General features: G+C 43.5%; 1 protein-coding gene across 23 annotated transcripts in view; it reads left to right on the forward strand.

The window, feature by feature from the left end:
• Positions 1 to 3268, forward strand: part of SCRIB (scribble planar cell polarity protein) — a 116208-nt gene extending 112940 nt beyond the window's left edge. For all 23 annotated transcript variants that reach the window (XM_055799323.1, XM_055799299.1, XM_055799306.1 and 20 more), the window contains one exon: positions 885 to 3268. In XM_055799323.1, coding sequence (XP_055655298.1) covers positions 885 to 1045 — 161 coding nt within the window. In that variant the 3' untranslated portion in view covers positions 1046 to 3268. The remainder of the gene's footprint in view (positions 1 to 884) is intronic.
• The last annotated feature ends 13514 nt before the right edge of the window (positions 3269 to 16782 follow it).

The raw sequence follows: 16782 nt of genomic DNA on the forward strand, positions 1-16782 counted from the left end.
AGTCTGGCTCTAGAGCAGAGGGTGGGCCACTGGGTACAGCTCAGCAGACTTTGCACCTTTGATCTGATGTATCTTCATAGATTTCTGTATTTGAGGTCCTGTGCTATGTTCAGAGATTTTAGAGAGGCTTCCCAGGAGGCAGTTTGCACTCGAAGGGAAAAATCTGTGGTTTTGTGGAACTTCTTACACAAGTATCTCACAGCAGTTGCTCCAGCCAAATTATGGCAAAGGGCAGATGTTCCAGGCGTATGTCAGAGCACGTCAGATAAGCTCTACCAGCTCCTTTCAGGAGAGTGGGGAGCCACCGTAACAGCAGTGTGCTTTAGGTACAGAACACATCCTAAAAGACCAAGTTAACTGAGAGTCTGCCCTGCCAGAGGATCTTTCCTGGAAAGTTCTTTCAGCAAGGAGCCCAAGTCACAGTCTTAAATTTACAGAAAGGACTTTGTCGTGTGACTTCAGCATTAAGCAAGGCCAGAATGCTCACGTCTCTCATTGGCTGTGGCATTACCATACTGGTGGTCACACTGCTCTTCAGTGCATGCTGCTCTACTGAAACCAGTGAAATGGTTTGGAGCACTGGCTGACACCTGGGTCCTTTCAGTATACTTGATTTTTTTCCTAAGGCTTGGCACTTTCAATAATTTTCAGTGAATCGTGGGTATTAGGGACAAGTATCTTCCCACGTATGTGACTTCCTTCCCAGAAGCCACAGTAGTCGCTACCTGAGCTACAGATCACCTAAAAGTCCTGGCCGTGGGATTACTGTAAATCACCAAGACTTCAGCGGTGTCTCAAATTCGGCACCCTTACGTCAGCATTAACTGGATCAGCTATATACTTAACACTGGCTCTTAAAAACTTAACTTCTCTTGTCTACACAGTTCCCCAGGAGCAGGACGGGCAGCCAGAGGAAGAGGACATGTTAGTAACGCGTGATTCATCAACACCGACTTCATCAGCACTTGAAGAAATGGCCCTGTACAGCAGCAAACGCAAACTCCGACACAGCCGGCGCAGTTTGGAGGCTGCTGTCCCTACGTAGAAGATCTGATGCACCTGGGCGATGGAATAGCCCAGCACAGGCTTTTTGAGCTTCCTGTGCTCCGGGGATAGCACTGGACTGCCCACACTGCTGCCTCCTGGACTCTGGATGGGAACTGAGCACCCCGGGGAGCATTGTGGTCAACTAACTTCCTTCAAGGCTGTGAACCGCCCTCTTTTCTCACCCAATAATGCACTGGGGCATGTCCTAAACAAGATGGGACAATACTAGACTTACTGATGGCAAATTGAGAGGAGGTGTGGGTAGGACAGTGGGCAGCTGCAGCTTGTTAGCCTGTAAATATTGTGTGTGGGGGAAGGGTAGGACAGGGAGAACATATGAGTGTGAGAGTGTGTTGGGCTCCAGCTGTTATTTCCTCAACTTGGATTTTTTAGTGGTTAATGTGGGAGCTTCTACTCTGGTATGAATTAGAAGGAAGGTCCAGCCTGCCTTTGCTCCTATTTAATTTCCATTCTTTTGCCAAAAAGCATCTCCTTCCACCTCCCACACCATGTCACCTCACTTTCTTTTGGGAGTATGTGGAAATGGGTAGCTTGGAGGCAAAACAAAGCAAAACAAAACAAAACAAAAAAAAATTTCAGCGAAGTGCCTCCCTCTGACACTGACACCTGTGTGCTCAAGCAAAGACGACTGGATAAGCAGGAGCCTGTGCCAGCTCTGTGCCACTTGCCTCTGTGAGCGCAGCAATCTATCCCACGTAGCAAACTGCTCCTGCCAGTATTTAGTGCTGTTCTGGGGGACAGGTACCTACCCGGATTTACACGTAACTGCGTGGATCCCTCGCACGCGGTGTGACCCACTCTGCAAGCACACTGCACGGAGTGTCAGAGGAGGCCAGGTATCTGTCTTCTGTCAGCACCACGGCTGAATTGGTGAACCAGGGCAGAAACAAGAAAGGAGCCGAACAGCTGTAGCAAGAGTCTAGCAGTGTGCATGTGTGACAGCAGTAGAGAGCAGAATAGTTGGGGATTAGGATATGGTGGCAGAGATAGGAGGTGTAAACAGCAGATAAGATAGGGGGTTAGGATTCAGGAAATGGGCAAGGGTAGGAAGTGGCGATGCTGGGGTCAGGTTAGGAGTCATGGGGTCTTACAGGTAGGAGGATACTAGCGGGTGAGTCCACTGTGTTGCCCGCTAGCTGTGAAATGAAATGTGACGTTACGGGGGGTGCGCAGTGTGGGGCTTTCAAGGAGCGCCGGCCAGGCAGGGAGCACAATGAAGTAGGGTGGGTCTGGCCTATACCTTGCAATAACTACGCAATTCTACTCTTTGCCAACTTGTTGGCTTCAGACCCCTTTCCATGTAGAACAGGGAAGATACATGCTTGCCCATGCAAGAGGAGAAAAAGAAAATGAAAAAGGAGCAGGGGTGTGATTCCTGGTGTCCATGAGTGGAACAAGGGCTGTGAACAGATTCTGTATCAAGTGAGCTCTGCAGATGTGGAGGAGACAGATGCTGCTTATCGCTCTGAAATCAGTCTCTGCTGCCCACTACTGAAGTAAAACATCCCTTTTCTTCTTTTTTTTCTGTTCTTTCTTTTCTTTCTTTCTTTTTTTTTTTTTTTTTAATGCCTCTAGTAAGGAGAAAGGCATCTGAGCTTGGCAGTAATCTGATCTGTCTACCCTGATAACATTGGTGCTCTCTGCTGAACCCCTCCAGCAGTAAGACCAGAGTTGGACCTTAAGCCTTTCAGTGACTCAAAGTGGCTTGGGAGTGACAGGCACTTCTGCTTGTATATTTGCTGAATGAAAGAACTGGATGCAGTTTCTTTTAGTTGAGAATCTCCCTTCATGCCAAAATCCAGTGGATCATTTTAACTGACTTCATATGTTTTAATTTTACAGAGCTTTGAAGGGGGAACTCTGATAATCTCAAACTGCAGCTAAGGCTGCTTCCATCATCAGCAATTTGAGCTTTTCCTTTTTAAATCTGATTTTAGCATTTGCTTTTTAACAACAGCAATTTTGGAAACAATCCTGGATTGGTTTTGGTGACTAACTTGTGATTCTTTTTTTCTTTCCCTTTGCGGTACCTGGTGCCAGGCTCTGGGTTCTCTCCCATTCTCTTCTGAGAGACTCTGAGGGAAAATTAGCGCATCAAGACTGTAACTAGTGAAATTTGTACAACCAAAGAAATCTATTTTGTGGTTCAAGGATAATAAAGTTTACTTTACATTTTAGAACCTTTAGTTGATGTGGTTTAGCCCTGTGTGAAGCCTGCAATTTCTGTATCAACACTTTGGTTCCTCTGACATACAGTCACCCTGTAATGTAGGAGGCATACTAGTGATTTTCCTGCTTTTGTGTGCAGAAATCCCTGATCACCTAAATCACTGACAGCTGCAGGAACATCAAGATGAGCACATGCTACTCTTGTAAATTTGGTAGAGAGCTGGCATCTGTGCTGAACAGGGAGGAAGAGAACCTAAACCAGCAGCTGTTAGCTTCATCTCTATGTAGGTTGGAAGGGACTCCTTATTTTGGAAGTGGCAGATTCTCTCTTGGGGTGGGGAGGGAGAGGAGGAGAGGTTTCTGTTCCAGAGAAGCTATAATAGTGGGGAAAGGAAACAGGGGCAAACAAGTGAGATGATATCTGTGGGATACGTGCTTTAGTTATCACACTCATCACTGACACCTATTTAAAAAACAGTGCCCAGCTTAATGGCATACAGGGGAGGGAGGTAAAGTCAAGGATGAGGAAAAAAAACCTACAAGGTGCTGTCCAGTGTTACAAGCTTTAAGACCGTACTGATGTTAACTACAGAGACACTCTGAATTCCATCCGTACCAGGGGCCGATTGGGCACGAAATGTACCTCCACGCTGTTGGTGCCGGTGCGCTCCGTGCCCGAGCCTGCCAGTAAAGGCTGCCCGATGTGATGCTACTGACTGTGGCAGTGAGGACTGGTCCCTTCTGCTACTGCTGAGCTCTGTGGTGCCTGCTGCCTCATGGGTGTGGGCGAGTTGATGGAGTGCCAGCCCTAAGGCTTTGGCTCCAGTTTGACCAGTTGCCAGGGGTGCATGGGGGAGTGTGTCTGTGTGTGTGAAGGAACACCTGGACGCAGGCAGTAGGTGGCTGGCACAGGAGTAGCCTGGAAGCAATGCAGAGCCTGGGCCCTGCTCATCAGCCGATATAATACAGAACACAGGGATAGGAGCAAGAGCTTAAGCCTCTTGGCTTTCTTCACTTGGCTCTGCTTAAAGAAAAATAAACACTAGTTTGTTTACATGATTAAAGTTTTTAAAAATACAGTTGAACTGGTAAAAAACTAACACATTTCATGTAGCCCAAACAAGTTCTCCTTAGTGTGGATCAATGAATGGCCACCAGGATATGCCAGCACAGAGAAAAACGGCCTCAGTGGGAAGAGGGCAGAATTCCTCTTTCTAGAGGCAGTGTCATGCTAGACCTTGCCCTCACTCTCCATCCTGTGCAACCGTTGACTTGCAGGTACAGCTGGAAAAGAGACCCTGGCACACCGCATGGTACCGCAGGAACAGTCTTGTCTTAGTCCAGCTTGGAGGGGTCAAGAGTCTTAAGTGTTGACGTACACAAACTCCTACAATAGATTTCACAGGTCCTCCCCTATAAAATGGAATTTTTTACAAATGGTTTTAATCGCTCTTCCCTCCCCACCCCACCCCTGCTTAGATTGTTATATGTATATACACATCTGTGCTTATTTATTACCTAAGACAACGGAGCCATGATTTGGACATGTGCAATAGTTACCACTTTACAAAAGTAAACATTTTCATGAACGTTGGCATCCTTGTAAGATTTGAAGCAGGTCATTAGCATAATTTTCCTCAGACAAGAGTACATAGTTACATACGCATCTCCTAAAAATGCCAGCCTGAAAGCCTCCCCTAACCCACCCACCCATTGCATATACACTGGTGGGTGGGCAATCCACACCCATTTATCTGCAACTGAGATTTCCCAAAAGTGTCTGTGTTACTGGCCCCAGTTCCAGCTGGGGTATGGACAGGAGGACAGAGATTGTTGCAGTGATGGAAGGTGGCCCAGAAGTCTTAACAGCAAGCGTATTCAGAAGAGCTTCAGAACTAGAGAATCTGTCCAGCTGCTTTGCTTTTTAAATGACGAACCTGCTGATGAGAAGCAAAGGAGTAGGGCCTAATTCCAAATGCTCTACTAGATGCAGGTCCAGAAAAGGTGTTCATGCAAGAGTGTCTGATATATGATAGCTACTCAAAGTATTCACAGAGCTAGCACACAATCACCTCCAGTAAGATGCTGCAGTTGGAGTAAAGGCTGCGAAAGACAACCAAAAAATAATTTTCAGAACTTTTCCTTGCTTTTTAGGTGTGCTGGAAGGATGCTCTTATGTCATCATCATTAACTTAGGAAATTTATTTAGGGTGGAGATTCTACTATAAATAGGAACAAAAAACTATCTCCATTTTTTAGTGATAATGCAAAGATCTTCAAGGCTGCACAAATAGAGAATAGAGTACAACTAGTTAGGTAGAAGGTTGGCAAGAAAGAATCTTGCAGCTAAATGCATTTGTATAGCACCAGTAAATCAAAGGCGTGCTACTGGGAGTGTGGAGGGGAAGTAAATGTCATATTGGGACATAGCTCTAGGTGCAAACTTGCAAGACATGAAATAAAACTCCGTAACACTGATTTTTGGGCATCGTAGTTTTACTGGAGATTACCATATAGCTGACAACTGTATCTTGTTAAAAGCAAATGGAAAAGAGCAAATTACAGTGAAATGCTGAAGACAGGAACAGGAAAGTACTACAGCAAGCCAAATAAAAAGCACAGTAATGCATCTAAAAAAATGTAAAAAGCAGCTTGTTAAGGTGGCACAGGTGCGTAGACTATGATGTTACCTGGTTTGTGACACTATCTGGTTTGGGGCATGTGTGAGCATGAAAGACTAGGACAAGAATTAGGATAAGTAATAAACACCCAGGTACACAGGAAAAGGAGGAGGAGATGGATGACGATGATAATAATGATACTTGAGAAGCATTGTAGGATTGTGTAAAACTTAGAATGGACTGTCTAGGGGAAGGGCCAAAGGTGCAAAAAGAAGAAGGAGGGCTCAAGGTGTATCAGACAAGAATGGGAAAAAAGAAAGGGGAGCACAGAGGATAAAAAGGGCTGGTCTCGTGTGGCCAGCCGTTTGTATTGTTCTTGCCTGTGTGGCTGCTGCTGGTGAGTATGTGGTGCCTGGAAAGGTACTCCCCAGGCTGCGTTTCTCTGTGGGTGTTTGGCTGTGTCTCTCTGCGTGCACTGAGGATATGCTTGCAGCCTTGCTGCTGTTTGGATATGGGCCCAAAGGATCACAAAACCAGCTGGTTCTAGCAGGGTGGGCCCTCAAGCCTGCAGAATTCAGCTTCCCTTTAACAAATGGCCCTACAGGCAGTAATAACTAATCCAAAGACAGTAACTGCAGAAAATCTATGCAACAATTTAAACTTAGTAAGAGCAAAATCAGATAGCATGGAGAAGAGCTACTTTCCTAAACCTGTCCCAAAGCAGAGCATTACTACTCTGGACTGGTCTCATTGAATCTGCACTCTTACCTAACTGAGTAAGATGTCCTAGAGACCTTCTACAGAAAGCTAGTAACAAATCAAAAACTGTAAACTCAACAGCAGTAAAGATGACAGTGCCCTTCTACAAAGGGTAGTCCCAGCAAGAGTAGTTTATGGCATTTACATAGACGATAGATTCAAATACTTTTCCACAGAAATGGGGGGGAGGGAACATCAACCCACAGTCCTACAATTACAGAAGACATAGTAATGAAGTCTTAGCCATCAAGGGCCTAGCTCTAAAATCTAACTTTCAAAGAAGTATACATGAGCAAAGATGGAAACAAGTAATCAGGAGCTTTAAAGCCACCTGAAATTTGGCATAACTACAAATCCTGAATCCTCACATCCAGTGAGCAGGGGCAGGGGGGAAGAAGAAGTTTTACACAAGGGATAACAAGCAGATGGGAAGGAATCTAAGTGCTAGTCATGGACTAAGGCTGCTTTTTTTATTGTTATTCACAAGTTACTTTTCAGGTCCTGCTAAATGCAAGTTTTCTTCATTTCAGGATTAAGTCCTGTCTTGCATTGGTAAACAAGGTGAGGGATGGACTCCTCCCCTGTTATTTCCCTCCATATATAATGGTAGGCAGACGTCCTGAATACTTACAGGATTCTCTTCAACCATTGTCTGCTAACAGATATAAGGTACTGTCACGGAAGCTGCAGATCACACCAGATTTACCCATGTGGAGTCAGCTCTGAGAAACCTGCAATTTAGAAACACCAGAGGATGGAGGATATTGTTTTTCAGAACTGCCCACCTGCCACCAGCTGCTTCTGGAGACAATGTGCTGAACTATATGAACCTGTGGGTTTCACTCAGTACCACTTTTGCTGCTGCTCCTTGTGGTTTTAGTGACATACATCGTAGGTGAAGTGGTGAGAATTCCCAATGATTATGCATTGTAGGATGCCATAACCGGCACTGCCACTCTGCTGCCACTGTAGCTCGGCTTGCCCATCTCAGGGCCCTAGGCAAAGTCACTTTACACTGTTTGAGTACCACGTGTTCTTAAAAGTAGTGTCTTGACACCTCAGGAAAGCTGCAGCTTGTCCAAATGAATAATAATCAATGGCCGACTGCATATGGATAAGAAGTAGACACTGTCTTGCCAAGAAAAACTGAACTACCCACCCCAACCAGACATAAAGTGTCCTGTACCGAAGTCTGTAACAGGCTCAAAAAGCCTTCATGCCTAATGGAGACCTGGCGTCACAAAGATGCAGCCCTTTCTGGTAACAGCAAGTAAATGTCACCCTCCCCGCTGTAAAGGGGCAATTCTTTATTTTCTGCACAGACACCTCCTGCCCCCACCCCAAGCTTATTCCCTTTGAGTTTTCCTCTACTTTTCTCTTTGGGCTGCATGGTAACCAAAGCACAAACTAATTTCACACCTTGTACCAAAGCCAAGTGAGGGTTTAATAAGGGTGTAATTAAAGCAGTAGTTTAAATCAATCTATTTCACTTTGAGCTGAAAAGCAGTCTATAAATAAACATTCATATAATTAGTAACCATATCTTATCTGAGATAGCACTAGCCAAACATTAGGCTGTAATAGCATACTGCTATAGGACGGTGCCTCAACGTGTAATCTTATCTCAAGTTTCATACCTATAAGAAATCTAGAATAGAACATTTACTCTTATAAATGATAGATCTTTTCTCCCACCTCTTCTACTGTGCTATACAAAAGGCCTTCCTTATTGGGGTTGCTTGAAAGGTAGGCTGTCAGAGGTTTGGAATTTTTTTTTTTTTTCCTTTTTTTTTTTACCTTTTTCTGTCCATCCCAGAGGTCTGCTCTTCTCTAGTAGCGTTGTTACAACCTTCCTGCTCAATGCAAGCTTGATGGGACTTCTCACCGTATACAGCTATAGACTCCAAACTCACTGTCCACTCAAATGGATTTTGTCTCCCAGCATCTTCAGTAGCACACCATGTGTCTCCTGATCACATCTCTGTGCAGGAACTAGAATTCCACATGCCATGCAGAACAGCAACAATGAGGCTCTATGCACCATACTGCAACACCACATTGCACTCCTGCTCTTGCAGCTGCTGCATTCCTGTAGCAAGACAATTAATGATTCTTGGAAGGCACGATGGAAGGGCTGGACTCATGATTTTTGAAGATTTGAGAAATGAGAGGATGATGTAATTCAAATAGTAAATGTTGCACAAAATGTTGAGTTTGAAGAAAAAGATACTCAAGAATTTACGGAACTGAATGAGGAAGAGTTAAGGAAAATTAATTAGAACAATTTGCTGAAGAGCAGTAAATATAGAGATAGAAGACTGAAAAGCATCGATAATGGAACCACAGACACAAGTATTTATGGGAGCAGCAGGAAGTTTAGTGAAGGAAGCTGGAAAACATACTCATTTTCCATTCAAACAGTTAGCTCCCAGATTTAATTTATGCGAATCTACAAACTTGCTTAAGAACACCTCCATCAGTTGTAAAGGGGAACTACTGTAGTAACATTTTGGTCAGAAGAATTAAACTATCATGAATGGAAATACTCAGGTTCTTCTCTGCTGTTTTGCAGGTGTAACTGTAATCTTTCCACAGGACTTGAAAAAATGTACAGTAAAAAAAAATACAGCTCAGAATGACCTCTACCGACAGAGAGATAAACTGCCATCCGTACCGTTCAATGGATGGAATTCAGCCGAGGCTGCGTTAAGGAAGCTATGGAGCTTTTCCCAGATTTAAAAATGGATCATCTCCTACCTTGCCCAAGGCCTGCTCCAGCTGTCAAGATTTAGTTTAGCACAGAAATAGAGCTTGAACAGACATGTGGTTTAGTCTAAACCTTTTCAGCTTTTACACAACACATTCAGAACTTTTTTTTTTTCCCTAGTAATCAGAGTCTTTAGGGGAGAATATTCTTGTCATGAGAAACCCACCATAAAAAAAACCACTTGAGGAGAAGCATACATAAATACAGAAGGAGAAAGGTAACGGTGAGTCATTTGGGCTAATTTATTGAATGCCTTAAAACATATTAGAGAAAAACTACTGGATTAGTATCACACCAAATCAAAAATAAAACTTGTTTGAATGGAAGAAATCACAAAAAAATCTCTCTGTATACCCATGTAAAGTGATAGGTATTACTAGTTAGCATTGTCAGAAGGTGGGAAATACTAACTGATACAAAGCAATAGTTGAAATTTATGGAACAGTAGTCTTCCCCCCCCCCCCCCCAAAAAAAAAAAAAAAAAGGGGGGGGGGTAAGTCTAAAAAAAAAATCAGGAGCAGGGAGCTCGCTCAGCCTTTCCTCATGTGTGAGGTGCTCCAGTCCTTTCATCATCCTTGTGGTCCTTCACTGCACTGTCTCCAGCATGTCCATGTCTTTCTCATGCTGAGGAGCCCAGAACTGGACACAGCACTCCGGGTGTGGCCTCACCAGTGCCGAGCAGCTGGGAGGGCTCACTTCCTTCAGCCTGCTGCCAACACTCCGAATGCAGCCGATGATACCATTCACAGCATGAGCATGTCGCTGCCTTGCGTTCAACTTGGTGTGCACCAGTAGCCCCGAGTCTTTTTCTGCAAAGGGGCTTTCCAGCTGGTTGTTCTCCAGCACATACTGGTCCATGAGGTTAGTCCATCCCGGGTGCAGGACTTTAAACTCCCCCTTGTTGAACTGCAAGAGGTTCCTGTTGGCCCATTTCATCCAGGTCCCTCTGGATGGCAGCATGACACTGGTGTACCAGCCACTCCTCTCAGCTTGGTGTGGCCTTCCAGCTTGCAGATCATTGCTGAAGATGTTGAACAAGGCTGTGCCCAGGATTGACCCTGAGGTACAGCACTAGTTACTGATCTCCATCACACTGCTCATCACCCTCTGGACCTGGCAGTTCAGCCAGTTTCCAGTCCACCACCCTCTATGTTCACCCAGCCCATACTTTGTCAGCTTTGCTATGAGGATCTAACGGGAGACTGTATCAAAGGCCAGACTGAAGGCTGGGTAGACAATATAACACAAATGCCCCCAGACAGTTAACTAAGTCATCGTATTTATTAAAGCAACTGGCTAAAGAAAAGCAAAAATTGAGCAAAAGTGTGCTAGGCTGTATTAATAGAAGTAACAGAAGTCCAAGCATGATTCAGTTAAATGTTATGACACCAGATGTTGATCTCAAATTCACCGATTGTAAATTGCTCTAGACCGTAGGAGGAGACACCCTCTCATGTGGCAATACCTGAATTTGTGTATCTTAAGCTGAAACCTTTTATTAATCTTATAGCCTCAAGAAAAAAAAAAAAATATAGGTAAATTCAAAAAGGCAGGCGGACAGGTAGTATGTTACCCACAGTCAGGGGACACTGGTAACAGCAACAATTCCTACCAGTTACTGACCCAGGCACAGGGACAGCCCCAGTGCTACTGTCAGAAGCAATTGCATAGGCTTTATTAACAGTGTGGTCTCTCACTCTCACCACGATCAGTGATAATCTAAATAGATTAGATATACAAGCTCCTTTGATATCATAGCCAAGTCTTTCCTGCTGAGGTTTCTTAGAGCAACAGATCTACACTTCATTTTTTTAAAAAAATTACTTGGTAACAAATCCCCTTCTTAGCATACACACTAGAGCAACAGCTCTGGATCGTGAAGACTCTCAGCTGCTTTATTCCCTTAGTTTTCACTTTACAAGCAGTTCTTGCACTCCATGATATCCAGCTGAGAATGATTTATTCATTGGTATAGCAAAAGTGATTTTCAGAGCCCCTGCATGTGACCAGCACAAAAAAAAAAAAAGTGTGGTCTGGCACAACTTTGCATTCTTTTTTCATATTAACCATTTTTCCACTCTCTGAGAGGACAGGCAGAAGCAAGCAAAGATGCCTCTGGCCATTTCCCAGAGAAGAAACAACATTTACAAGAGCCAAAGTTATTTAATTTTGCTTGTTTTGGAAGAAAAAGAAAATCCAACCAACCAGAAACAAGAGTTTTAGAAGGTCTTTGGTGGATACTGACGTTCCCAGGGCACAAGCAAGGTAACCAATAGACTTTCCTATGCAGATGTTTGCTTATATTGGCTTCCTCTTCTAAATAACTCCCAAGTATCATAAATAACCATCTCACTAATGTTGTAGAAACTGAAGTAAATGACGGGGTAATTGTTATCTGGCCAATGAAGTCTGAGAACTACAGAACCTTCTTTTGGGAGAAATGGGACAGGAGTGGAAGATAATATTCCCCTTTTCTCTGCTCCTTCCAATACCTCTCAGAGGGAGACTGTGCAAGAGTGATCACAGAGACAGGGGTCTGGAAATTGCACCAGGCTCTCATAATGAAATGAGGCAAGAAAGACAAAAAACAGAGGTAAAAGTAATGATTCAAGGGACTTATTTCATTCTTTCAGTCACATTTCTTCTAACACTTTGTTTAATTTTGTTTTAAACATGTCTCAAACAAATAAATGGCTCGTTTTCTAGCAAAGCCTGCAAGCCTTTATCTGGGTTAGCTCCACTCCAATTCAGCAAATTTTTCTTTTTAAATTCCCATGATGCTAAATCAGAAATCACTGCAATAAACAAAGAGAAACAGGATAGAAAGAGCCAGGGGTTGGGAAGAACAGGAGATTTGCAACTCAACTTTGTTGAAAAAACAGTTTCCTCTCTCTGCTACATCTACCACAGTCAAACAGGCATTAAATTTTGAATATACACAGAAAGAATCTCAAGGACAAAGGTCCGAGTTCATCCATCCTAATTTAGGGTGGGAAGCTACAAGTGTAGAAATATTTCAAAGCTCCTTATGTTTCAAGTTATCCTTTCTATTAATTTGTCCAATAAATGGTAGGACCACTACCTACAAACCTGTATGATTTCTAATATGCAAATTGTAGTTATTATAAATCAAATTATTCAGTATAAATTAAATGGAAGAATAAATTTTACAAATCTATAAATAAGCCTAAGGAAACACACTGTCTCCGAGTTCCTCAGTCCAACCGACTTGAATATCAAAGCAGCTCTTCTTCAAAACAGAAGTGCTAACACTATGGCAAATCTGTTCCCCAATCAAACAAGAAAACTATACAAAGTTAATAAGTTAGTTTCTAAATCTAACTGTATGAATAGTTCTCAGGAAAGCTATTGGGAAATAGCAGAATTTACAAGAACTTAAAAAGAAACTGCTCAAAGTAAGCTATGCATATAGAAGGTCAAAAAGAGCAAACACAAAGTGATGAAAACTCACCCCACCCCCACCCCACCCCAAACATTGCAAAGAGTAACTCAAGAAATAAAATCTTGGTCTCAGCTTTTCAAGGGGGGGGGGGGGGGGGGGGGGGCGAGGGAGCAGAGAAAGGCAGCTGGTGGGAATGAGAAATACGAAATGGAATTACCTTGTTGAAGGTATAGAAAAATTCAAGAATCCTGTTATTCCCAAGGAGATTCTGCATAATTCCTACCCCAGAATTTGGAAGGGACAGCACACTAAACCACAAATCCAATTGTAAAAAATATTTTACTAAATCTTTCCAGTGCAGTGTTACAGCATAAGTTGCTTCAGCCTGCTTACTCACCTCTAGTCCTCTTCTGAATATCATGTTTTTTCCCCCCTTACAGTTCTGGAATTTTATCATAGTACCTCTTAAACAGGGGCCAGGATTATTGTGCCACTCAAGTCTTATGATGCTACATCCCCACTCTGGAGAACTCCCCTCTTCCCCAAAACAGTTTCCTGCTTTTCCTTCAAGCAAGCCAATAAATACCTTTCTCCCCTTTACCATGTGGTTATCACCCTTCGGCATCTCGCTGCACTGGGCTACTCAGTGTCAGTTCCAACAAAGAAAGAGGCACTAGGCTGAGAGCCAAGGAGCCTGGCTTACGTTACCGGCGTTCACCATATTCCTTTGTGACTATCTCATCATCTCTTCAGCCAACAACTTTATCCGAAGCATAGCTGCAATATTTAATTACTGCAGAACGCTGATCTCATTTTACTCCTTTATTTCATCTTGCATACAAAGTTCAGCTAAACCAATGGAAAAAAAAGTACAGAAATTGAGATAATAGAGAAAGGCCTCATCCCCTGCCTTTCCTCCTCTAACTACAAGACACTCAGTGCTTTCTTTACCAGTTGATCAGGTTTTCTTTTAACTGTTATTGCTTTTGGGAAGGATGCTAAAGGCCATCTGACCTGGTTTATATAAAGAAAACAACTGTGGTGCAGGAAACTGGCTGACAAAACAGTACCAAAGTAGGAAGAGAATTGCTAAATTTCCATACTAGCTCCTATATCTATTCTTTCTTCATTTAAATGTATAATACCCTTTTTATTCTACATCATATGCTGAATTTTCTGTGCTAGAATATAATTAAATACATCTTCTGTTCAAAGTATAATGCATCTTTTAAGAAGTTTTCCTGAGCACAAATTAGCAGCCTGTTGACACCACCAGAAATGTCTCCAAACCAAAAGAGTATAAAAGCCTAGAATTCTAATGGTATTTGAAGACTTCTACCCTATGCCTCAAGTGTTCTGCCCCTCACATTATAGCCCAAGTCATACTTGCGTTCCCACAGAATCCAAAGTCTATGGAGGTGTGTAAACATAGCCTCGCACGCTGTTTCACTTCACCTTGTCAACTGTGCTTGGAACCAAGTGGCCCACAAGCTTTTGCGTTCTCCAGATACCAGATGCCTCCAGCAAAGAGCAAGCCCTGTGTGTTGTCGACAGAAGAGAGTTAACCGAGTGCAATATATTAAAAAAATCCTAGGGGGAAAGCCATACTCTAGACTAGAGAAGAAAGGAAAAAGCTGCCAAGGTCCTCACTCTAAGAAAAACTCTTTCAAGCCCCAAATCTAGCGATCAGTTTAAAAGCGAGCGTTTTAGCAAAATGTACTACCCAAGCCTCTCAGGGCACAGCTTCCCTACACCACTTCAGAGGTGTACATTCATATATGACCTGTGCATATGACATGCACAAGACACACAATGTGCATGGCTGTTGCTGGGCTGTACACCACTACTCCCATGGTCTGCATGGGGGATAAGGAGGGGCACTGGTGGCTTTCTGTTGCTGGCAAGGGCAGGTGGCGGGGACCAGCTGGCCGCAACAGCACGGCCAGACACCGACAGGCTGGGACATGGGGGCTGGCTGGCCAGTGGGCTCAGGGCAGGCAAGAAGATGCCAGGGCCAGACCATAAACATGCCCCAGCAGCGAGGGACAGGAGCTGAGCTACAGCAGCCCACCACACACCCAGAGCATGGAAGCGCCTGTCACAGTGTGAGCTGCGGACGACGACACCAGAGCGTTTCAGTAAGCCTAAATGCAAGTTACATCTCTATGAAGGACAAAGGCACATCTGCTGTAAAGGTACAGTGTTCCCTAAAGCTTACTGAAAAGCCTGGGGGGAGTGTCCACAGACAAAAAAAAAAAAAAAAAAAAAAAAGGGAATTTAATAAGATGGCAGGATGAGCAACTGAGTGTTTATACACACCAAGGCTCCAAGAAACAGCTCTGCAACAGACCCGAGGAGCTACACAGTTGGAAGCTGAAGTTCCAGACAACAAAATTCCAGACAACAAAAAGGTGCAGATCTTCAACTACAAAACCTGTTTACCTGCATTTTTGCTGAATTCTCAATTATTTAATAACTTTAAACCAACATTCTTCTAAAATATGTATCCACTGCTAAGTGATGCTGTTTCTCTTGTCTTCTCACAGAAGACAGAAGAGACACTCAGTACATCTTCTTCTGACTTTAAAATCTGTTTGTCTTCTCTAAAAGCTACGATATTGATTTGTATAAAAAAAAGTTTAGATTCAAAATGAAAATACAATTTTTGTAACTGAAAGATAGACACTCTGCCACATGGGAGCAGAAATGAGGGTTGGGCACTGGAGATCTGTTCCTCCTGACTTTTTCACGTGGGGAGACTTAACTGGCCAGGCCAAGCAGATGTATGTTTTCTCTTCATCAGGTCATGCTGGATGTTCAGCCATGCTGAACTTGGATGCAACCCTGTCTGCGCTGGGGAGTTACCAGTCTGCTCGCAGATTAAGGCCAAATTATCTGATCACAGGAACCTTCGTTCTTTAGGTCACCTCCTGCATTTTTCCCCAGAGGGAAAGGGTGGCAGTAGTATCCGAATACTCTGCCAAGGCAAAAAAAAAAAAAGCTACAACAAAAAAACCCCCATGCTTCTACACAGAAAGTGCTGCTGTACAAAAGATACTGACAATAGTGATTATTCCTCTTTTATTCTCCATCTAGCCCATTAATTTAAGGCAGTTTTCATTAAAAAAAAAATCCCACTTATAAGCATAATAGTGTTACTATGCAAAACTACATTCATGTTCTCGCTGCCATAGTTCCATTCAGATGTTGTTCCTGCTTGTTACAATAATGTTGGGTTTCTCCAGTGTCACACTTTGGGGGTGGTGTTTTTTACAATAAAAATAACTATGAAGAGCTGGGAGGGGCATGAAACAGGCAAGCTTCTGAAGAGAGTTCTTCACTATCTGCCAGCAAAGTAAGGTTGAGGAATCAAAGGCCTGAGACATAAGAATTCTTCAGGGATACACAGAGCACGCATTCACTGCATAAGAAATAAGTTCAGTGCTAAGGGCCAGTTAGTACCTGTGACTTCTTGATACTGAGTTGGAATAAAAACGGGAAGTTCTTGTTAAACAACTTCAGACTAGATAGATAGAAGGGAGAAAGCAAAGCTGCACTTAACCCAGATAATCTAATATATACAAATAAAGCACCTGGAACAGATCAAAACCAGAAGTGGCAGACAGGATTAGTCACCAATGTTAAAGTCAACAGGAGCATTCACCATATTCTCTTCCATTATAAGAGAGTCCAGGGAACCTGCAGTGCTAAAGTAAGCGACTCAAAGAACAAGATGAGTTACTACTCCAGGTCCCAGGTCACCTTGTCTTGTCTCTTGTTTATGGCACCTTTGGGGCAGATAACATCTCTGTTCCTTGTATAGTGTCAGTGATCGCAGAGGGCCAATGGCTCTTCAGCGTTTGGAGAGCCAGGGGCCAAGGGGGATAATACCATCTCACTACCCAGGGCTTGGTCCTGCAATGCCCAGGCAACGGGAGCAGGGCAGGCCCAGTGACAATGGCAGACAAGGTCAGCTGAGGGTCCAAAGCGCCACG

The sequence above is a fragment of the Falco peregrinus genome, chromosome 3 (genome assembly GCF_023634155.1).
Source record: "Falco peregrinus isolate bFalPer1 chromosome 3, bFalPer1.pri, whole genome shotgun sequence".
In the NCBI taxonomy this organism is placed as follows: domain Eukaryota; kingdom Metazoa; phylum Chordata; class Aves; order Falconiformes; family Falconidae; genus Falco; species Falco peregrinus.